Source organism: Lipophrys pholis (assembly GCF_963383615.2).
Source record: "Lipophrys pholis genome assembly, chromosome: 4".
In the NCBI taxonomy this organism is placed as follows: Eukaryota; Metazoa; Chordata; class Actinopteri; order Blenniiformes; family Blenniidae; genus Lipophrys; species Lipophrys pholis.
Window position 1 is genome coordinate 34,500,809 of NC_137637.1, and position 23,091 is coordinate 34,523,899.

Here is a 23,091-nt window from a genome sequence, read left to right on the forward strand (position 1 = left end):
GGTGTGTGTTTGGACTAGTTAACGTGATCTTTTGAACTGGGCCCCAGTCCGATCTTTGAGGGTGTGAATTTTAGTTAAACTGAACGTTAGACCAACACTTTGGTGACCGTACCAGCAGTTGTGTTCTGAGGTAAATCAGGTGTTTAGTTTGTTTCCATGTTGCCACGCGTGTTTAGCCAATTTGTGTTATTTGAACGTTTAGTTAACGGCCTTCTAGTGAAGAAGCTGCCTTTTTGTTATACTGTATGAAATCAATCCTTGTACAGTTAGTATTGGGGATTACCTTTTGTTGCATTGTTGTGTCTTTGGTCTCCGTTTGATTATTGTAAACCTGAGAACTACTAATAAAACCTTCACTTCACCCAAACTCACCTGCTTGTTGTTACTTCCTACATCCTCCTCCTCCTCCTCGCAGAGCTGGGTTGGAACAATGGAACTTTGTTCCCTACTTTGTAACTGACGTGCAGGAGGATGATGAGTGGTGGACCTCAGTATTTCTAAAACTCTGGCTGCAGTCCTCGTCCTGACAGGAGAGCTTATCCTCAAATGTGAAGGTGGTTAATCCCCGAACCAGAGGGAGGAAAGTTTCCCAAAACACATTAAGTTACTTCCATTAAAAATCTAAGTTATTTGATGAATCTGGCTAAATAATGGCTCATTCTCCCTGTTTGCATCCCTAAATTACTGACAGAATGCTGGGTTGTTTTGTTTTTTTAATTATTTAATCAGTCTGCTGTTTCTGGATAAACGATGGATGCTTCAGGAAAATATGTTGTCAGTCTTTGATCACAACAATAATAAACTCAACATTCAACTTTTGTAGATTAGAAAAGTTAGGCTCATCAAAAGTGTAAAATGTGTTCATGTGTTGGATTTTCTGTTAAAAGAACAAACTACTCGGCTACCAATTCAGATGTACAAAGTAGTGACTGAGACTGTGAAAGTAGATTACTTGATGTAAATTGTATTTTAGTGGGAGTAAAAATGTTCAGTCACTTTAAAAGGTAAATCTAAAAGTACTCCGATCTTAGAGCTTCCCTACAGTAATGTGAGTTGGTAGAATTCCACCCCGCTACAGACACTTCCTGGTGCACAAGCTTCATTTGGATGCATTTAAGTTCATGAGACCTCGCGCACGCGCCGCTGCGCTCGCTCCCGCATGTGGGTGTGGGGTGCGTGATTGTCCTGCAGAAATCATCATAACACCGGTTCACCTGTGAAGCCGAACGGAGGGAACCGCACACCGGGTTCACCGTCCAACCGGAGGAAGTCGCTCCCTTTTCGTTTCGAGCCTGATTGAACTCGTTAAAACTCTTTTTTTTTTCTTTTTAAAAACAAACATTTTCAAGACACGTGCACAAAAACCTGCGGATGTTTTGGATGCTGACGTGTGACGGCAACTCAGGTTAGTTATCAACTCTAAATAAGTCCAACATGGTGTCTTTGTTTGAATTTAGTGAGTTTAACGTGGAGCCACGACGTCTGACTGAATCAACTGGTTATTTAGAGATAATCAATAAAACCAAAGAAAAGCACATAAGCAGGCAAATTTGAGAAAATCTGCCGTAATTAAACTTGTTATTTGGAGAAGGCAGCCCTGGGAGGGCTTCCAATAAATCCAAATATTACAACATTCATTAAAACGCAACTTCAGAATATGTCTAACGGGAATATTACTCTACTTAAGTTTTATGGTTTGTTTTGAGACGGACGGTGCAAAGTTGACATTTTCGAGTGGATCCCATCAGTTCTATGTGTTGAGAAATAAATGTGTGGTCTGTTTAATCCCTGGACCAGCTTAAGCTGTACTATCAAAGAGTAGTATTCAGGATTAACACACCAGAAGGCTTTGCAGGAACGTTGCTTTATTTTCTCTGCACCTCTTCCTCGCTGCTCCTGGAGAGGGTTTTGGTGAGGATCAGTCACAAGAACTCTGTAGGACGTTTTTATCTCAAATGTATAAAATACAAGTGTAAAAACAAAAGTGATTACCTGCGAGTTCGCGCGTTACTGTGGCCACGTTCCATTACCTTACCCACCCTTTTTTAAATTGCTTTTGTGAAGTCGAGCTCGCCTGCTGTTCTGGATAAACTGTTCTCACGTCTAAAACATCGTCCTGATGTTTTAATAGCCATGCTTCCTATTCTGCTTCAAAATATTTTGCGTAACTGAGGAAGTCTTCTAAAGTATCCTGCAATGCATACATAAAAACATTTAATGTTGTCATTTTAGAAATACAAAAGTTACTCTGCATCATCATGCTGATAACTCAGTTACTCCCTGAAGCTTCCCTACGCTGGCCTGGAAGTGCAAAACACTACAAACCTCAGAAAACACTTCCCAATCAGTAAAACGCTTCCCAATTCCCCTTTGTTTTTGAATTTACTTCTCAGACCTTTCACTGCTGTGGTCGATTGAATTACTCAGCAGCTCAAAGGTTGCTTGGCAAATATAAAGCTTGTTTTTATGCAGAAGAGAACAGGAAATGGAATATTGAACTGTATTTGACAGATCTGCACTGTCATTCTGCGTTCTAATAAAATCCCTCGTTAGATGTACGTGTGTTTTATTCATGTCGAAACTCTGTTTTTCACGTCCGTTTGACTATAAACGGAGGTTCTCCTCCAACACTGGGGGGATCCTGAGGAGGTGGCACCAAAGCGTGTACCGACTCACAAAACTGAACTCTTTTTCCGTCAGCAAGAACGTCTTACCGACATTCTGCTACACCTTCATGGAAAGTACCGTGTCTTTCTCCCTGTGCTGCTGGTACCACTGCATCGCCCTACAGGGCAGGAGCCACCTGCACAACATTGTAAAAGTGTTTTCAAAGATTATTGGACTTCCTGCTCGCCACCTGAGCGCTGTCTACGAGCAACGGACGCGCGGCCTCTCACGTTGCCTCCTCAGTGACGCCACGCATGCTCTGTCCTCTGCATTTGAGCTGCTCCCACCAGGTTCCACTGTCCGGCCTGCAAGACCCAGAGAAGGACGGCAACTTCTGTCCCCAATGCTGTTCTCCTGCTGGACTCGGAGGGGTTGAAATAACCGGGAATTTTCTTAGTGCAATATTGTTCATGTGCAATTAATCTGTCGACCTGTGCGCTATTATAAATCTGCTTGCTTTGAAGAAACGAGCCTTCTTATTTTATTTAATTAACTTATTTATTTATTCTCTCTCCTGCCTTTTATGTACCGCTCTTTGTCCACCTAATTGTCCCTCTGGGATAAATAGTTTTTTTTCTGATTCTGAACTATTAAAGATTTTTCTTTTTTCCAATCGGTCTGCTTGAATCTTCTGAAGTGAGTTTTAAATGAGAAAGTTTACCTATATTTACCATATTGGCTCTCCTTCTTTTCTCAGCAGCTGCCTTCAGTGTCAGTCAGTGGATGTTTGAGGTCTCGTGCAGTTAAACACAAGGATGAGGTATCTACTTTCTCTTTTCACTATTAACACTAATATAATATCAAAGATCTGTGTGTGTGTGTGTGTATTGGATTCTTGCAGATACTTTCAGAAGGCAAAGAGTGTTTGGAAAGGTTTCCTCTGCTTTCCGGTTGCTCTCTGTGTTTTCTATCTCGTGCCGCCGTCGGTGAGGTGAGCGCCTAACAAACACTCTGCAGAAGTGGCCAAAAATATGCAAAAAACACAATGAAGTAATAAGAAAACTTGTGAATTTTGAATAAAAGCCAAACTTCAGTACGGATCACTGGCATTAAAAATGTGGTTGACTTTATAGTCTCACGACTTCAGTTTCTATATAAAACTCTTTTAAAAATGCCAGCTGGACACATCAGACGTAAAACTCACGTGACATCAGATTATCAAAGCAGTGGAGACTTTGTCTGCCTGACGTGCAAAGACTCAAACTCTGTCTAAGACTTTACTTGCTTTAATACGCTGAATGACAACATCGGTACGAATCATCGAGATAAATTCCCTGTTAATATTAGTGCATTGGATCAACTGGTTTCCCTGTTAAATGATGACCGACTTCCTTTAGCGCACATCATTGCTGCAATTTAAAACTTATATTGAATTAAGACTCACAAAAGGTGAGAAACTTTGAAACTTTCTTGTAAATGATGTTAAAAGGTTAAACAGATTTCTGCCGGGTTTTTAACGTCCGTTATTGGCAGCAACAAGGGAGGCTAAAGAGTCAGCAGTTAACAGGGAAACCACTTGATCTGAAACACCAGAAACTGCCTGTTCTCGGTAGAGGGGCTTTTAGACTGGCTGAAATTCAGCACCAAGACTGGATTCGGAGAAATACACGTTGAATACAAGGTTGTTGGACCCTGACTCCTGTTTGAAAAAATTGTTGAAAAACGATATGATATGGGACCTTTTTTAAAAAGTAAAATAAAAACCTTCATCCGTATCACCTGATTCTGTATTTTGATTATCGCAACATTAAAATTTCTTGGTTGACTTTAAGCCAGTGAACCCATTTATTTGAGTCCATTGTGTGTCCCTGTCTCTGGTGATCCCCTCCAGTAAATGTAGACTTTGGACTTTTGGTAAATGATTTACAATATTAAACATTAGTACTGGAATAATGTTCTTGTCATTTCTGACTTCATTAACAAGTATTTTTTTTAAGATTTAGAATAGTAGTATTAATAATAATAGTATTGCAGCTGGATTAATGTAACTACATGATCAATGGAAGACTTTTAAAATGTTTTAAGATTTGTCATTTTTTGTGTTTAAAAAAAGAAATACATAAACTGTTTCAGTATGTCACCACACCACCACAAACTCATCGCAGGAAGCCTCTTTCTGCAAATTGAATCTTTCCTAACCCTAAACTTGTGGGTTTTTTTTGCCATCAGGTTATTAATAGGTTACATTCCCATGGAGAAATGTGCTTTAGAAAGTGGAGAGATGCTGATTCTGGATGACAGCGTGGACGCCAGCCTCGACCTTCGGTAAGTCTGTCACTATTTAATCATCAATTCAATTCAATTCAATTCAACTTTATTTGTAAAGCGCTAAATCACATCAACAAACATCTCAAAGCGCTCTTACAATGATAGAGTACAACAGAACCCAACTAAACCTTCCAAAGCAGCAGGTGGAACAAGCAACATCAATCATTAGTCATGTGGCGCCGCATTATGTAATAATGGAGGAATATGGAATAACGCCTATGCTTACATAATGCAACGGTTATTACAAAAGAGGCGATCTGAAAGTGATTGTTGTATAAATTGTCAACAGAAATAAAGAAGAAAACAAAGTGAGAAGTGCCCTGATTAGTAGTGAGGACATAATCGCTGTGTGAATTGTGAGCTAGTAGATCACTCATTTTGGGCCTTTGGATTTTTCGTTCTAATGTTAAATGTTGGAAGTGGTTTTAGAAATGTAAATGTATATATCAGGGGTCCTCAATAAGCCTGTGGGAGCCAGCTGTCTGGCCGGCGCCGGCCCATCAGCTGCACGTCAATGTGAAATAAAGTGGAATTTGTGGAAAAGAAATGCGCTGCTCTACCTTGTTAATCCTCATCCCACACCGTAGTCGGAGCCAGAGTTTGAGCGCATCTGACGTAATTACGTCAGTGCTGCTCCGCTCGGACGTCCACGGATTTGAATTTCACGACCCGCCAAACTCCCCGTCATCCAACAGTGAGTCCGAATTAAACGAAGAAACAACCTGAGCTGCAGCGGGAAAAAGGCGACCAGGAAAATCTTCAGTTCGTCTCTGACTGGACTGAACACTTTAGTTTTGTATTAACGGCACTTCAGCTCTCTGCATGCAGCAGCTTTAATACCAACGAGCCTCCAAAGGCCCACAGCCACAAAACAGAAAACATGAGGTGATACGAGCCCTCTGGGTCTACGCTCTGGGTCTACGCTCTGGGTCTACGCTCTGGGCCTACACTCTGGGCCTACGCTCTGGGCCTACGCTCTGGGCCTACGCTCTGGGCCTACGCTCTGTCAGCATTGGTACAAGAGAGCAGCAGCAGCATCGCTGCTTTCATGGTCAAAGCTGAGGAACCTTCTGCTGATGTTGAGGTCATTAAAAAAAAATCATTAATATGGTTGATGAAGTTTGAAGTCAGGAAACGGTAGAGGAGCTGTTAAAGGAGCGGTCACACACAGAACCACCACGAGTTTGGCAGGAACCTCAGTTCCTGACCAGCATCAGCATTTTGAGCTGAATTGTAGGATTCAGGGTGGAGGTGTCACGCCGTCACCGACAATCGCCAGCTTTTATCATGAGCTACAAGTAAGAGCAGGAAACATGGAGGATCACCACCAGTCGTTATGCACCGTCAGCATTATTGTTCCACCGTGTCGTGAACTAATGTGTAAAGCTGTGCGCTGCAGCGGGCTGCTCGGAGCCGTTGAGTATTGTCACTTTCTGTCATTAATCTGTCAGGAATGTGCTGAATCAGGAGAATTTGTTCTATTCAGTTGTGGATTTTGCTGTGAGAGATTTTGGCAGCCGCCCAGGGCTCAATCTGTGGAGGAGCACCAGAGGACATTAGAACCACCGTCTCAGGTGTGCCTGGTGGAGGCGGGTGTTCACCCAGGGCGTAGAACAAGTCAGGTCAGGAACTGAGTTTAAAAACATCTGACTCCACACACCCAGTTCTTCTCCCAGCAGCTACTGAACAGTGGACACACTCCAGAGCGCTCAGCATTCAGAGAAACTCCATGGAGTTGATCAGAGAGGAGGATGCTGCAGGGAGCGAATGCTGTCACTCTGTAGAACACATCACTACTAATCCACAAGCCCAGTTACTAACTTCACCAATACAGGTGGTTCTTGATCTTCTTGAAGATTCATTAGAGCCAAAAAGATGTTCCAGGAATATGAGGAGTGTCAGGCCCATTCCAGAACCCTCTTCAGATGCATCAGGTCACATGAAGAACTCAGGAATGATGGAAGTGATATTAACTCATCATGCTGATGTGGAAACACACCTTAAAGCAAGTTTCACTGTCTGATAATACTGCGACTAGAAGGGTGGAGGATTTAGTGGAGGAGTGTTCTTCACCTCTGAGGTTCATCTTGGCCTCAGGATTGAGACGACAGGATCCATCAGAGGGATTTCCTCATCCCATCACTTTTCTCACTGATTGGTCAGTGAATTCATTCATTTTTCTTTCTTTGGCATCTAACTGGTGTATTAGAACAAAAATTACAACAATAGTAGTAATAACTTCATTTATATAGCGGTTTTTATACTTCAAATACAACAGACCAAAACAATAAATTAATTAAATGAGAGAATAGAAACAAGAATTGTAGTATTTAAAAAAGTAAAAAAATGTCGTGACTGAGACACTGGGCAAACAAGGGCGCGGCCACAGACACACCACTTCCTCCTCCTGCCTCCGAGTTCGATACTCAAACACGTCTGTGATTAACGAGTAATACACACGGATACACACAAATACAGATCGTACATCAATTCACTTACACGGCACAGGATCACACATTGAAGTGAAATAATCCCGTTTTGGGTTTGACCGGTGAGGAACCACCAGGACCGGGTTGGTCGAACAGGGAGGTCGTTCCATGTACTTTGTACGTGGAGTGAATTGGTATATTCACATATCAAGGACACGTTTAGGTGTTTATTTGTCCTCCTACATTTCAGGTGATTCATTCAATCATTTTACCTGCTTTGATTCTGGACTGTTTGAACTTCTGACCTTAGAACTATTGTTGGTACTGTTGAAGACATTTTAAACGTTTTCTCACATTTCTTTGCCTTTTCAAATGTTTCTTTCAGTAAAGTTGTTTTTTGCTATTTAGATTTGCTTGTTTGTTTTATTTTTTGGTGTTTTGAAGCTTGACAGTTTTATTCTTGGTCGTTTCAGCCATTTTGTCTTCTGGAAATCTTGTTTTTCTTCAGAACTTCAGTCCCAGACGGGGGGGGGGGGGGGGGGGGGGGGGGGGGGTGTGTGTGTGTGTGTGTGTGTGTGTGTGTGTGTGTGTGTGTGTGTGTGTGTGTGTGTGTGTGTGTGTGTGTGTGTGTGTGTGTTTCAAAAAGACGGGAAGCTGAGTACTAAACATGGTGAGGAACTATCTTAGTACTAACCACAGTGTTAATAACCTCAACATTTTAAAATAAATTTAAACGAACAATAAAATAGGGAGGGAGTGAGTGAGATCTTCACTTCCTTATCTCTTCACTTCCTTATCTCTTCACTTCCTTATCTCACTTCCTTTCGGAGGCGGGGAGAGTGGTGATAACATTCACTCACTTCAAAATGAGTTTAAACGAGATATTTTGAGGATCAAATGAATTTGGATGTATGCATTGAAGTTCATGACTTCTAGTTGTTGGTCCCATAACAACTCGTTGACATAATGGTTCTGTCTTGGGTTCTGTCCATCTCCTGGGCCGAGATGCTCTGATTTAACTTAACATTGGAATAAAACTCACAGAGAAAGAAATGGTTGTGGGAACATATTGACCTTGTGATTAAAATATAATGACTCTGTTACTGATCCACCAATGAGCTTCATGAGGCTGGACTCCTTAAAGCCTGAACCAGAAGACGGAATAGAAACTTAGGTTATGGTCGAAATACTTTTTACAATTAACCTAACTGATGAAGATGTTGTGATTGATAAAAATAGATTAATGACTCCTAAACTAAACTAAACATTTAGAAGAAGCTTGGAAACGGCCATCTTAACAAAACCTCAAAATAAGAAACAAATGATGTGATTCTACATAAGTATTGTAGATAATGGAGTGTTTCCTCTGCTGAAACAATATAATGATTATCACACATAATCTATACATACATCAGCACACACACACACACACACACATAGAAGAGATCTGATCAGCACACACACACACACACACACATAGAAGAGATCTGACCAGATCAGCACACACACACACATAGAAGAGATCTGACCAGATCAGCACACACACACACACACACACACACACATAGAAGAGATCTGACCAGATCAGCACACACACACACACACACACACAACCAGCAGGTTTAGTTAAAAGACAACAGAAGAGGTTCTAATTCTAACTTGGTAATTGTGAGTCGATGTCTCAAGAAGAGACTCTGACAGTCTACAATCATAAACCTGAACTAAACTCCCAGTAACGAATCATCAGAATAAACATTAACCGCCACCAAGACGACCATGCAGAGATAATGTGACTTGGTCTCTTCCTGCAAGAATAACGTAATAAAATGGTCTGAACCCTTTGAAATGGCTCTCGGTCTGATTCCTGTGTCTTCCGTCTCCCTGAGGTTTTTCACGAGGAAATTCCCCTGACCTCGTCCCAGGTTGGGCATGTGTGGTCGGAGCCAGTCCAGCTCACACAGACACAGCAGATTCTGAACGCAGCTCCTATGATCCAATATTCAAATGAAAATGCTGGATTTGGGGCAATAAACTTTCAAAGTGACGTTTCTTTTGACCAACGAGTCCATGGGAAAGTCTTACAGCTTGACAATATGAGCCCTGGTACAAGGAAGTGCTGAAAAGTTCTGAGGCCCGTGACGCTGCCTGGCAACTCTGCATTCTTCGTTCAGATTGAATGACTTGAAGGTGCAGGTCGCCCCCTGCTGGTGGTGTGATGGGTTAACTCTTGACTTTGACGGACTTTGTTTGAATGCTTGTAGCTACAGGAGATGCATTCGACATAAAAACAAGACCTTTGGCAGAAATCCTCTTTTATTTTTTTAATCTACCAGAATAATGTTCAGTAATTTCCATCGTCTTTCACTGAAATCCCAGTGAAACGTGATCTACATGCAACCTGTTAATGTCTCTGTGCTCCCCTCCACCTCAGATGTCCCTCTTGGTCAGAGTCACTCTCCTGCATGACAGAGAGTGGTCAGTTTGATATGCATTTTCTCCGTCAGTCAGGACTTTCAGCCTCTTCGACGTCGTGTCATGTTGAAATTATAACTGCAAGTGTAAAGGAGGAGTCTCAGTGGAAACCAAATGGCGCCAGAGTGACTCTGCTAGTCTGAATCTGAGGCAAATAAAACCCAGAGTTACCACAAAATGTAGGCGGAGGCCGTAACGTCGGCGTGGCACACGGCAAACGTTAGGTAGAGTTTGACAGTTGGCTGACCTGTCACCTGATCCAGGTCCCGAGGAGACGTCCAGACGTGCACGCCATGGAAAGCTCCGGTAATCTGGGAGGGGATGTTTGACCCTGCGCTGTACGACCAGACACACGTGAGGAAGGGATCCTCTGTGGCTCTCACTGTGTTTGCTGTGGGCAGGTTTGTTTTCCGAGCAGTGATCAACGGCTTAAACCTATGAATACTTTGTGGTTTTTTTACTTCTACCTGCTGTTTATTTAAGCAAATCTGTGACTATCATCTGCTCAGGAACATGACAGCTGCAGAATATCAGGTGATCATGTAGGTGATTTGATATTAATATTTCTTCTTCCATCGCGTGTGAAAATCCCAACAGCAGCAGTTCAGTTGTTCCTTTATGCTTCCGACCTGTGGCCACCGGTTGTTTTAACTATTCACACGCTAATATTTGAAATTCTGCTCATTTGTACACGTGGTTCATTCAGCTCAGTCGTTGCGCATCCTGATGGGGATGAATTCACGCACTCTCGCTTCCTCTGAAGGTACCTGGACGCCTACCTGGAGACCTTCTTGAGGTCATCGGAGCGCCACTTCATGTTGGGTTTGCCCGTGTCGTACTACATTTTCACCGACGCGCCAGAGAAGGTGCCGCGCGTGGAGCTCGGCGCCAAGCGGAGCCTGAAGGTGATCGGAGTTCAGAAGCACTCCCGGTGGCAGGACGTCTCCATGATGCGGATGAAGGCCATATCGGACGTGATCGAGTCGGACGTCCGCCACCGCTGCACGCACGTCTTCTGCATGGACGTGGATCAGGAGTTCACTGGCAGATTTGGCTCGGAGGCTCTAGGCGATTCCGTGGCCCTGCTCCACGCGTACTACTACCACCTCCCAAAGTCGCTCTTCACCTACGACCACAACCCCAACTCCAGGGCTTACATGTACGGCGGGGACTTCTACTACCACGCCGCCGTGTTTGGAGGCTCGTGGAGGAGCGTGAAGGCCCTGACCGAGTCGTGCTACCGGAGCATCATGGAGGACAAGCATAACAACGTGGAGGCCCGGTGGCACGACGAGAGTCACCTCAATAAGTACTTCTGGCTCCACAAGCCCAGCCGCGTACTTTCACCCGAGTACTGCTGGGACCAGAAGATCGGCTACAGGAAGGACATTCGAGTGGCGCGGCTGCAGTGGGCGCCCAAACATTACGACTCGCTGCGGCAGTCCTAGAAGGAATCTGTGAGTGACGGACTAATTTCTGGTTACTTTGATTGTCGTGGTTTTTTTTTTATTGAAATTATTTAATTTGTGACTAAATGTTGTGATACAAGTTCAATAATCACTGTTGTGATTAAATAGGTGAAACCGTTTATTGTCCATATGTGTAATCGTCCAACTGCATATATTTTTGTACCAAACCAGAACTTTTGAATGGGTTTCTGATCCCTGCAGCTATAAAATTGACTGAATCTTAATGTTAAAAAAAAAAAAAAAGTAAAATGAGACAAACTTCTGACCAATAAACTTGTCTTGTTTTTTGTTATTTATTTAACTTAGTGGAAAAATAGTGTCTGTACAGTGTATTCTTGCAGCAGATCAATCAAAACCTTCAGCAGAGCGTTCTTCCTGGTTTGCTGAGGTCTCGGCCCGGCCCGGCCGGTTCAGGTTCAGGTAGCCCATCTCTGCTGACGGACTGAAGGACCCCGACACGCAGCGGCGAGCGGGACGAGTCCCACCGCTCTGCTTTGTGTTGCTGCTGTCCCAGAGACTGGGGGAGACAAAGTTCAACATTCATTTCTGTTGTATTGCCACAAAGTGAGGAATTCTGCAGAAGACCGGGTGTACAGAACCTGGAGGTCTGCACGGCCGGCTGCTGCTGCTGCGTCAGGATTTTCTTCAGTTCCTGAAGAGAATAACAAAGAATCATAAATGAATCTATCAGGTTCATATCTGTGTTTGTGCAATGGGACAGAAGCTTTGCAGGAGAAAGTACTAAAAACAGGTTCCAGATGATTTTTAGTCAAATTTGTTAAAAACATAATATGTGAAAAGTCTCAGAAGCTGTAAAATGAATAATGAATAATTACAGCAGAACAAAACACTGAGGGAGAAGTAGAACTAATGAAGTGTTGGACCTGCTCTGTAACAAAACCCAGACTGATGTTAGATGTTTATTAATCTATTCATTAATTAATATTTTATTATTTTGCTGATCTTAGAGAGAAGCAGTTTCACCAAAAGCTAAAAGGATGTTATGAAAATATTCTTTGTATTTAAATAAAGACTCTGTGTGTTGAGTCAACATTAGTTCCGTGGTTTTCCCAGAATAAATATCCACTATTCCACTTCAGGCTTCAGTCGAAACACAATGTGATTAATTACAGAAAACTGGGCTGTTAATTAGTTGTTTTTTTAAACCGATTGACATCACTATAAATATATCATTTCTTTTGGTTATTTATAGTGTTCGTTTCTTTCCTTGCACTGTGGGCTTGTTTGTGGGTATAGGTGTTTATGTCTGTAGACATGTATGAATGGACGTGTATGTATATATATATTCTATGTGTTGCACAGGACGTGTGGGTGGGTGGGTGTGGGTGTAAGAGATGGAAGGAAGTAATTATATTATTTATTTGTGACAAGGGGTGAGAGTAAATAAGTTTTTACTTCTTCTCACTCCTTTTCGAATACTCTCTGACGATGTTTTTTTCTTGATTTATTTTAGTTATTCATTTATTATTTGAGAGGAAAACTTTGTTGTTAATTTTCTTTTTTTTTTATGGTTTTCGTATTCGAAATAAACATTTCAATCAATCATTTTCTTTAGTTCCCACTTATTTAATACTCAATTCATTTAAACATGTTCAAACTATTATATTAAAGCAAATTATCTGATAAAAAGGTATATTAATTACTTTTATTATACATATGTACAATTTATATGCATAAAAATGTATTCACACATATACCCACATGTAGAAATATACATTTGCTCACACTCCATCTTCATATTCTTTAAAAATCCTCTCTCTATATCTTTTGTCGAACTGTTTTATGTTTGGACGTCTGGAGGTTCAGACTGTTTCACTCAACTTCACCTCCAGCATTTAAATCCTTGGATCTTTTTCTGCGTGTTATTCCTGTGCATGTGTGGATTATCTAACGGAATCACTGCTTGTAATGCATGTAAGCCAACGGGACTGACCAAGATTAAAGCATCACGAGCGTCCATCCATGAAAAGAGAACCAAAGACTCTGCCACGGTTCTCTGGCCGTTATCGTTCATCTGGGATGGCTGGCTGAAGAGTATCATGTGTAAAGTTCCCCACTTCTCCCTACATGAGTGATCAGGCCAAAGAGTTTGGATTTGTTGGATTAACTCTAAACTCATAAATCAACCTTCATCTCGGCAGGTTATTGAATTTTGGTTCAAATTTGAACTTCCTGTCATTTCGAAATAGAAAATCTAGTTGCTACTGGCAGATCCTCGGGGAATAATAACTTTAAAAAGTAAAAACTTTGCACTCAGAGAGATTTGTCAGAGAATTACTGCTAATTGAGCCGTTTTGTGTTTTTACTTTTTCACTGTTCATTCGTTGTCAAAAAAGAGAAAAAGACATCCCCTCCTTCTGCGACCAACGATCAGAGTGAAGACTGCGGCTGAAAGAGTCAAAATGCTAAATAAGTGGAGCTGCTGCTTGACCTGGGCGAAGTGAAGCGAGTGACAGTTCTGCAGGCTGCGCTGCACGACCCCCAGCTGGCTGGACAACTGCAAGCTTCGGTTTCCCAGCTTCTTGTTCTCCACTTCTAAAAAATCCACCCTTTGAATGAAAACAAAAGTGAGTTTACCTTAAGTTTCCAGAGTACAACTGCATTAAGCTGACTTGGTGTTGGAATAATCTTACGAAAGGTTATCACATTCATTGTACCAACATTCTTTCTCATCTAATATGACTTGTATTTCTCCACTGGGATCTTTTATGGTAAGGAGGAATGTGGTCTGCAGATGGGAAGTGCCTTGAAATCAGATAAGAGGAACCCGAATAAAAGGAGAGGAGGCGGCAGAGGTTTTTCAGAGCGGGTTGGAGACTGTAACTGAAACACTCTCTGTCCGTTCTCCTCGCGAGAAAAACCATTCTTAACTTGGTGTGTGTTCTTCCTTGCAGAATTAATAAATGTTCAGAGGTTGGACCCGACACTTGGTCATGCAGATATTTGCGGTACCTGCGTTTGGACAAGCCAGCGGCGAGATGAAGGTCTTTCCTGCTGTGCTCCTCTTCATCCAGCTGCTGGAGCAGCCTCCTCCTTTCACAAAGTAGTTTCTCGTTTTCAGCATTCATGCTTTCCACAAGCTCCTTCTCCTGCAAATAACAGAACCCACACCGTTTACCATCAAGACGCACCAGAAGTACTCCTCCTGGGTACGAGAGGGCTTCAGATGGACCTTTGCTAATGAGTGAGAGCACAAGGAAAGTTCTCTCTGCAGTCTCTTTATCTTCTCGTTGTGCAGAGTCGTGACGTCGGAGAACTTCTGCTTCGCTCGGCACAGTTTGGCTTTGTGTCGTTCCTTCATCTCGTGGTATTTACTGCAAGGAGATGGAGGAAAGCACAATCGATCTGGTGGAAATACCATTGATTTAAATCATCACAGAACTCCAAATGTGAATCCAGTCAGGAAAGCTGAAGGTTCTGAATGTGGGGAGACTGACAGACTCTTGGTTCTGGTTACCGGTACCTCTGCTCTTTGTCCAGACATTTCAGGGTTTCACAGATCTCCTCCTTCAGAGTCTCGCACTCGTCTCTGGTGGACCTCAGAGTCTTCACCGCTTCCTGGTAGCCGGGACAGTCCTGAAGTCCAACACAAACACCGACCCTGTTTACACTTTTCACGTGGCGTGGGGCTTATTGAGGCCGCAGGGCGGCGTGGAGACCAGCTGGGATCACCTGCACACACCCCGTCGCTCTGGCTGTTGTACAAGACGCATCGATTGCATTTTCTGTCAAATACTTTACACCATATTGGCTCTTCAAGTTCCAATCTGCAGTCAAACCTGAGCCTGAAGTCAGAAATCACCTTTTGTAGCCGGTTTTCTTCATCCTGTTCTTCATCCTCCGTCTTATAGAAATCGTCCCAGCGCCGTGAATCGGCTCTTTGTTGTTCAGACGTCCTGTTCAGAGACACGCTCGCTTTGTTTTTCCTGTGCTCATGAGAAGACAGGCACATTGATGAGGGAGCAGCAGCTTACTTTGGGTCCTGGAGGTTGTTCTCGTTGGTGCAGATCTTGGCTCTGAGTTTAGCCAGTTCATTGTGGGAATTATCCAGCTGCTGCTGAAGAGAATGGAGCTGAAAAGAAATGAAGATGTTCCGATGCAATGTAGTAAGACAAAAGGCTGCTCCAGAGCTTCTCTTCTGAAATGCAAATATCTGCTGGAATCTTCCTTCGTCTCATGTTGAGCACTGACCTTGTGTTGTAAATCTTTGCAGGTCCGATTGCTCTGGATCAGCTCCGCCGAGAGCGACTGAAGACAGAAGAACGAATCAGACGCTCGGCAGCTTCACGTCACAAACTGGACAAGGCGTGTGAAAAATGGTTATTCATATTCATCATTTAGTGTAAAATAGCACAGGATCGGTGTTGCAGCAAACAAATTAGCTAAGAATTGAGATCTGTGTTCTTCATGTAGTGTAGGAGCCTAAATGCAGTTTTGTACTTCTCAGGAAGAACATGTACTGGAAGTGGTTTTCTTAAAGGCTTTTCAATGATTTCACATGGTCTCATATTCAAAGTTTATCGCCACAAAACATTGAGTGAGTGTGGGGGAGTCAGCTCATGCACAGAGCAGACCCACACTGTTTACTGAAAGATATTTATATTTTTAATTACTTAATTTTTCAGATTTTGGAAGTAAAGAGTCGAGTGTGACGGCATTGTCCTGTAGATTTGGATCATATGGAGGTGGATTTACCAAAGAGAGAGACTGGAGCACCAAGTCCTGGCGTTGTACTCTTATCCGGAGGCCTACGCAGTATTTCTTAAAACAGCATAAATAGCAGTATTATTGACTAGTGTTTAAAAAGTGAGCTTGAAAACTATTGAATTGGAAGTAACACATGTTATTGTTGCACAGTAGTACTCAATAATATAATATATAAGGGCAATCTGAAGCTGAAGCCCATTGGAAGCTTTTTTTAATGATAAATGGTAAAAGATGTGTTCTTTGGCCAATCGGGTCATTTTTAAAATAGACTTGATTGGATAGAAACCCTTTAGTGGTCAATCTTTAAATTCTTGATGAATAAATATCTAACAAGACCAAAGACTTAACATTTTTTAATCTTTTTAACATTTTAAATGTTGGTATTAATGTAAATTGTTCTGCTGAGCTTGACTGGGAGAATTTGTTTAGACTTGCTGACGTGTGGTTTTGTGGACTGGGACTGACCTCGGCCAGCCGACCGGCCTGAAGCTGCACGGTGACGAGCCGATGCTGCTGCTGCTGCTGCTGCTGCTGCTTCTCCTGCTTCTCCTCCTGCTGCTGCTGCTGCTGGTGGTTCTTCTGCTGCTGCCGCTGCTGCCGCTGCTGCTGCTGCTGCTGCTGCTTCTTCTCCTCCTGCTGCTGCTGCTGCTTCTCCTGCTTCTCCTCCTGCTGCGGCTGGTGGTTCTTCTGCTGCTCCTGGTTCTTCTGCTGCTGCTGTTGCTTCTCCTGCTGCTGTTGCTTCTCCTGCTGCTGCTGCTGGTGGTTCTTCTGCTGCTGCTGCTGCTCCTGCTTCTCCTCCTGCTGCTGCTGCTTCTCCTCCTGCTGCTGCTGCTGCTGCTGCTGCTGCTGCTGCTGGTTCTCCTGCTGCTGCTGCTGCTGCTGCTGCTGCTGGTGGTTCTTCTCCTCCTGCTGCTGCTGCTGCTTCTCCTGCTTCTCCTCCTGCTGCGGCTGGTGGTTCTTCTGCTGCTGCTGTTGCTTCTCCTGCTGCTGTTGCTTCTCCTGCTGCTGCTGCTTCTCCTGCTGCTGCTGCTGCTGCTGGTGGTTCTTCTGCTGCTGCTGCTGCTCCTGCTTCTCCTCCTGCTGCTGCTGCTGCTTCTCCTGCTGCTGCTGCTGCTGCTGCACAGATGACTTCAGCAGCTCCAACTGTTTCTGCAGAGACTCCACCTGAGTAAACCAAACACTGGTCACCGTACGCTCCATGTTCACGCTGCAGTTTCTACTGTGAGAGTTGGAATTATTTACTGTAAAGACACAAATAAACGTAGTGTAGTTGAGGGTCCACATGCAGTGAAACAGTAAAATGATTAGAGCATAATAACTTTAGATTTAGTTTTAAAGAGATCACCTCAAAATGTTTGCATTTAATGCACTTCCAAAATGTAGAGGAAAGGACCTGGACTGTGGCGAGCGCCGGTAATGTCTGCCTGGCGCCTCGAACAAGCACTACTTTCTTTTGCATCTATTTTATTTTTATTTTATTATTATTGATTCGTGGTCGTTTCACCAATGATCATTCAGATGGTCTCTCATTTTCAACAATTTTCCAGTTAAAGAAAGGTTTGTACTTCAGCAGTGGGGTTCTGGTCCGTGAGAAGAAGCTGCTGCTGCTGCTTCACCTCCTCCTGCAGACACAGCACCTCCAACACACACAGGACCCGGACTATTCCCCATTTCCTCCCGCAGATTCTTCTAGATTTCGTTGTTTTCCTGCTGCGGCAGGTTTCTTACCATCTGCTGCAGAGAACTTTTCTCAGCGTCCAGCGAGTGAACTCTGCCCCTGAAGGTTCGCATCTCCAGGTCCAGACGGTCATTCAGCTCTTTGACTTTTCGGAGCTCCACCATTTCTTTAGACGTAAAACATCAGATCAGAACTGCAACTTCTCAGTTTGGTTAGTTTCTATGAGCCGACGTCACAACCGGTCTTTGTGAGGATCGTAAAAAGAGAAGAGGAATCACGAGGTGGAACCGGTGATGAAGACAGAAATGTTTATGACATTTAGATAAAGTACAGATTACTCCCGGTCCAGTCTGATTCAGAAAGGTCGGGACAATAAACAATATAAAAAGAGGATGCAGTTATTTGAAATGAAGCTTTCTGAAAATTACATGGAGAACAAGTTTAATCCTTCTTCTTCTGTTTTTTTTAATTTGCATACCTGCCTCGTGTATGTATGGTCACTGAAGATCAACTGGAAATAATGGACAGGAGTTTTCACTTCCTTTCATCGTCTCTGTGCTCACGGGGGAGAGAGAAGAAGAAAAAAGACATTCTTACCATATTTCTTGAGTTTTTCTACTTGATGTCTGAGCTGCTCCACCTCCTGCTGTGCTGCTTCCAGTTCAGGCTCTGAAACAGAATCATCATATCGTCACTGCACACTTTGGTTTGTTTTTTTCTAAAAGTTTCCAATCTGACCTTTTTCAAACTGTGTGGAACTTTAGATTTGTCTCCGTATGATGGTTGTAAGATACTGTGCGGTTGCTGTGTGCGTGGCTGAGTGGCGTCGCTCACCGTAGGTTTTCTGGGTCATGTGCGCCGACTCCAGCTCATCCGTCAAACGCCGGATCTCGTTGTGAGCCATGGCCAGCCGGCGGGAGCCCTCCTCCACGTCCCGCTCCAGGCGGCAACACTCCCTCTCCAGACCGGCCTCGGACTACCGACAACAAAACAAACTACCAGCTGATCGGTGCTGGAGCCATCAATCGGCTCTGAATTAAACGGAAACTGAGTGGTGGTTACGGATCAGAGCGACATGCACAAACAGGCCAGGACACCTGGACAGGAGGACCAGGACGCTTCAGTGTCTTGGTTTTTTCTTCTGTCATGCAAAGTTCACTAACTTGTGCTGGTGCCAGAGCTTAACAACACTGGAACAAAAAGAACAGGTCGGGGTTATTTTGGATGCTTGTGAAAGGATGACATGCGAGAAGATCCACCTATTCTCACGGCGCCGACAGTCGGCGTCCGGTTCTGCTGCTATTTGTGCAGTTTTAGTGTTTATTAGTACCAAAGTGGCTGGATGCTTTAACAATCATGTATACATACAGGATTTAACGTGTGTTTGCTCTGTGAAGCCTTGTGGAGTCCAAAGAGTCGTTTCCAGGTGCTCTGCCCATGCCGTGGCGCCCCCCTGTGGCCGGCCTGAAAATAATGAACGAATGAAAGAACTTTACACATCTCAGTTTTTCTTAAACTCTAAAACAAGTACAAGCACATACAACAAGAGACGATGACTCGACTCACTCTGAGCATTTTAATCCTCATATGAAGATAAGTTATTAGTGATTCTTGTCCACATTGTGCAGAGCAGCAGCATTGAAGCAGATCATTAGAACCACCTCCACTGCCGGTCAGAACAATATCTGCAGTCTTCATACATACATACTTGTACATACATTGCACAAGATAATGCTTATTTCCAATGTGATTTCCATCCAGTTGTATTTTCAGATCAGATTTTATTAGATCAATTTCATCTCATGTGGGCCGGAACAGTAAAGTAGTGCCATAATAACCTTTGAATTTAAACTTTGAAGGTTTTTTTTGATGTGGCGGAGTAAGTATACGTGATTAGATTTTCACAAAACCAAACATTTGGTTCTGAAAATGTAGACGATCTCAACATAAAGGCAGTTTTAAGGAAATCTGATTCAAAATAAAGTGAAATATCCTAAACACTTCTCCAATAACTGTTGCGTCATGAATATTTTTACAAACTCAGCTGGACAGCACGACTTTGAGCACCGAGGTAGTAACTAGATTCCTCGGCAGCATCACTAATATGTTGATATATGATGTTTGCAAGGCTATACTAATCAAAATGTCAAATGATTTTATGCTAGAGGAAATCCATTATTTCCTGTGGGCTCACCACCTGCAGGAAGTTCTTAATGGTGCAATGTGATCCGGGTGACGGTGCTCAGACTGACACCACCACCACCACCCGGAAACGGAGAAGAGGGAGAAGATGGATGGATGGATGGATGGATGGATGGATGGATGGATGGATGGATGGATGGATGGATGGATGGAAATCCATTAGTGGGTGATTATGTGTCAGGCTGTTAAACTGCATTAACTTGTCCGACAGGCTTCGTAGCAGAAAAGGGAAATTAATATTCTCGACATGAAACAAAAGAATTTCTGTTTTTCTGATCAGTTGTGATCAATATGAATATATTGGTTCCTGCTCCACATCAGTCTATTTCTGTTTGGTGAGAAGCTTGTGGCTTTTGGTGACTAAAGGTAATTCTCTCTCTAACCAGGCGTGTGCTGCTGTTGAACACGTCTGTCTGCGTCAGGCTGGCTGTGGTTCCTCCGGGACCCTCGGTGGCGTCCAGCAGGGAAGCCCTCTCCACCAGGAGGTACGCCACCTGCTCACTGGGGCTGCTGGGGATCAACTCCATCAGGCCCTGCTGGTACAGCATCTTCGCCACCTCGCTGATCTGAGCATCTGGAAGGAAAGACAAACAGTTTGTGTGTTTTGATTTCTTAGAAAACTGACCAAGAGAAACAGACAAGGATTGTGGATTTTGTGCCGACATTGTGAAAGCAATCATTAAAATAAAACTAATTTGAAGTTCTCCTCCAGCTTATCATCTCCTCCTCCTGTTCTCCTCCTCCTCCTGTTCACCTCCTCCTCCTCCTGTTCTCCTCCTCCTCCTCCTCTTCCTCCTCCTCCTCCTGGTCTGGTCGCTCCAGAAACCTTCAGTATTCTAAGTTTCTAGCTCCTCCTTGATTTTCCTCATTTGAATATTGGATCATAGGAGCTGCATTCAGAATCTGCTGTGTCTGTGTGAGCTGGACTGGCTCCGCCCACACATGCCCATCTTGGGAAGAGGAGGAAGTACTTCCTCTCGTGGTGCCATGTGCCAGAGCAGAGCTGCCTTATTGTGGGAGGAGTCAAAGGGAGGGCCTACCTTGATTGGGATTGGCTAAACCCCCGATGACACTATATAGGGTTTGATTCCTGATTGGCTGCTTGGAGCAACACACTTTTTAAAACCTGAAACAAGCCAGGGAGAGAGAGGACAGACTGTCTTCACTTCTGGGACGTCAGTCCCGGTATGGGGACGAGTAGTCCTGCTGGAGAACCTTTAGGAAGTGGATTTTACATAATATGACTGACAACTCAACACAAGACTGCCGTGATTACGAAAGAAAAAAGAAAACACACCCTGGATTGATATCAGGCGTCTCATCTGCTCCTTCAGCTGGTCGTTCTCGTCCTGAATCTCCTGAGCCAGAAGGTCTTTTTGCCCGGTGAAGATTCGGATCTGCTCCAGAGATTTACGAACCTTACAGACACAAAGACACGTCAGGTGTCGGTGGCTGGCGGACACAGACCTTCGCTCCCACCGGCTGATCAGTGAGAACTCACCTCTGCCATCTCTGCCGAGTGCTGCGAGCGGTGGGCCTCCAGGTCGGAGGTCACGCTGCCCAGGCGGCTCCTCGTGTGTTGGAGCGCTCGCCACAGCGAACGCAGCTGAGCCTCTTTGTGTGAGTCGGGGTGGAGTCCCTCCTGGCCGAGCCATGTGGTGATCTGCTTCAGCTCCTGCATCAGGACACATCGTCCTTTTAATACATGGATTTCTAGAGCTGGTTTTGTTCCGATGACGTAAATGACCTGCGTCCATGTTGAAGTGACAGGAACTTTGTTTGGCTGAAGGTGTTTTCACATGTTTTGTGGAGGAACAGCTGTTTGTTTCTGTGGAGACAGCTGACATTGCCAGCATGTTTTAGTTGAACGCCCCCACCCCCCCTCCCCACCCCCCTCCCAGTGCATCTGTGCGCCACACACCACACAAAACAACTGAGTTTCCCTTTGGGTGGATTTAAGGAGGAAACATGAGCCAAAACAACCAAAATGAGACGTTTGGTGTAACGAAATAATTCCCTCAAAGGAACAGGATTGCTATTGAATTCAAAACGTCACAAACGATGACAATTAAATCATAAATAGCTGCTATAAATAACAAAAAAACAACCAAAATTCGCTTTGGAAAATTGTCAAAATGATCCTAAACAACCACAATGACACATTAAGTAATGTAAGAGCCTTAAAATGGCTCAGAAACAAAACGAAACCCTAAAGAGTTAAGGGAAAAACCTCAAGAATAACACTAATTGTACACAAAACAATAAAACAAAAACTGATTTGTGCGTGTGTAAATACAGCTGTGTAGTTAAGTGTAAGAGTAAAAGTGTGTATTCATACAAAATGAAGCACAAACAACTTCAAATACCGAAGAAATACTAAAAAAACGTCTCAACAACACAACTGAGAGAAGAAATAAATTAAAACAAAGCAAATGATACAAATACAACCAAAATGAACTCATTTAATTCTTTTAAAGTCACACACACACACACACACACACACACACACACACACACACACACACACACACACACACACACACACACACACACACACGCACACGCACTTAGCAACTGAATTTGACAAGGCGCAGAAACGGGTGAATAATGTAATAACTGAACTTCCTATCTATATAAGTACAATTCATTACACGTGCGTGTCTCACTTCTGACTTTATGTTTCTTAATCGACGCTGTCATGAAGTAAACTTAGTTTTTACCTCTGTTGCATCCATTTGTCCCGCGGTGAGGGAAACAAAAACAAAAACAAAACTATCTGCAGTGGTTTAAAGTCCTATTCCCGTCTTCATCTTCGTTGTTTGTTCGGCACGAAGCGATCAGCTGTGACTGTTTGTACCGAGCTCAGTCTCTTCCCCGGACTTTATAACGGGACGGAGCGTGATGCGTTCAATGCGCCTCCGACAAAACCCGCGTGCTCAGAGAAAAGACTCACGCAGCGTCCGCATTACAGATGAAACGAAACAAGATGTGCAATTTATTATGGAAACGTACAACATCATCATATGTATCTTCAATGCATTGTCTTTATACTTATTTTGTTTCAAAAATATACACATACTGCAAAGTGATGGTCTCTTGTCCCAGGGTACGTAAATGTGTTATGACGGACTTTTAACTGCGGGGATAATTTAAGTTCACTGTTAAAAGTCGGAAAAAA

At 43.5% G+C, this 23,091-nt stretch overlaps 2 protein-coding genes across 9 annotated transcripts; one reads left to right on the top strand and one right to left on the bottom strand.

Moving 5' to 3' along the window:
• Nucleotides 1-1,066: 1,066 nt before the first annotated feature.
• Nucleotides 1,067-11,572, top strand: LOC308108694 (N-acetyllactosaminide alpha-1,3-galactosyltransferase-like). 5 transcript variants are annotated; one of them, XM_080461849.1, is made up of 6 exons: nucleotides 1,067-1,405; nucleotides 3,368-3,427; nucleotides 3,509-3,598; nucleotides 4,837-4,932; nucleotides 10,100-10,237; nucleotides 10,600-11,572. In XM_080461849.1, exons 2-6 carry the CDS (start codon nucleotides 3,423-3,425, stop codon nucleotides 11,282-11,284), a joined length of 1,014 nt encoding a protein of 337 aa, XP_080317975.1. In that variant the 5' UTR covers nucleotides 1,067-1,405; nucleotides 3,368-3,422; the 3' UTR covers nucleotides 11,285-11,572. The 5 variants fall into 5 exon arrangements, with proteins under 5 accessions (XP_080317975.1, XP_080317978.1, XP_080317977.1 ...); XM_080461852.1 differs by having other exon boundaries at nucleotides 1,136-1,405; nucleotides 3,365-3,399; XM_080461848.1 differs by having other exon boundaries at nucleotides 1,197-1,405; nucleotides 3,365-3,427.
• Nucleotides 11,573-11,604: 32 nt separating this feature from the next.
• LOC308108692 (uncharacterized protein) lies at nucleotides 11,605-22,793 on the bottom strand. 4 transcript variants are annotated; one of them, XM_080461846.1, is made up of 18 exons: nucleotides 22,634-22,793; nucleotides 21,415-21,588; nucleotides 21,211-21,331; nucleotides 20,297-20,487; nucleotides 19,080-19,175; nucleotides 18,546-18,687; nucleotides 18,309-18,380; nucleotides 17,762-17,877; nucleotides 16,499-17,197; nucleotides 15,518-15,574; nucleotides 15,301-15,398; nucleotides 15,129-15,222; nucleotides 14,790-14,902; nucleotides 14,499-14,640; nucleotides 14,279-14,415; nucleotides 13,758-13,875; nucleotides 11,905-11,957; nucleotides 11,605-11,822 (listed from the first exon to the last, which is right to left on the bottom strand). In XM_080461846.1, the coding sequence occupies exons 1-18, from the start codon at nucleotides 22,646-22,648 to the stop codon at nucleotides 11,651-11,653; spliced, it is 2,610 nt and encodes an 869-aa protein (XP_080317972.1). In that variant the 5' UTR covers nucleotides 22,649-22,793; the 3' UTR covers nucleotides 11,605-11,650. The 4 variants fall into 4 exon arrangements, with proteins under 4 accessions (XP_080317972.1, XP_080317971.1, XP_080317970.1 ...); XM_080461845.1 differs by having other exon boundaries at nucleotides 11,630-11,822; nucleotides 14,784-14,902; nucleotides 22,634-22,783; XM_080461844.1 differs by having other exon boundaries at nucleotides 11,630-11,957; nucleotides 22,634-22,783.
• Nucleotides 22,794-23,091: the final 298 nt, after the last annotated feature.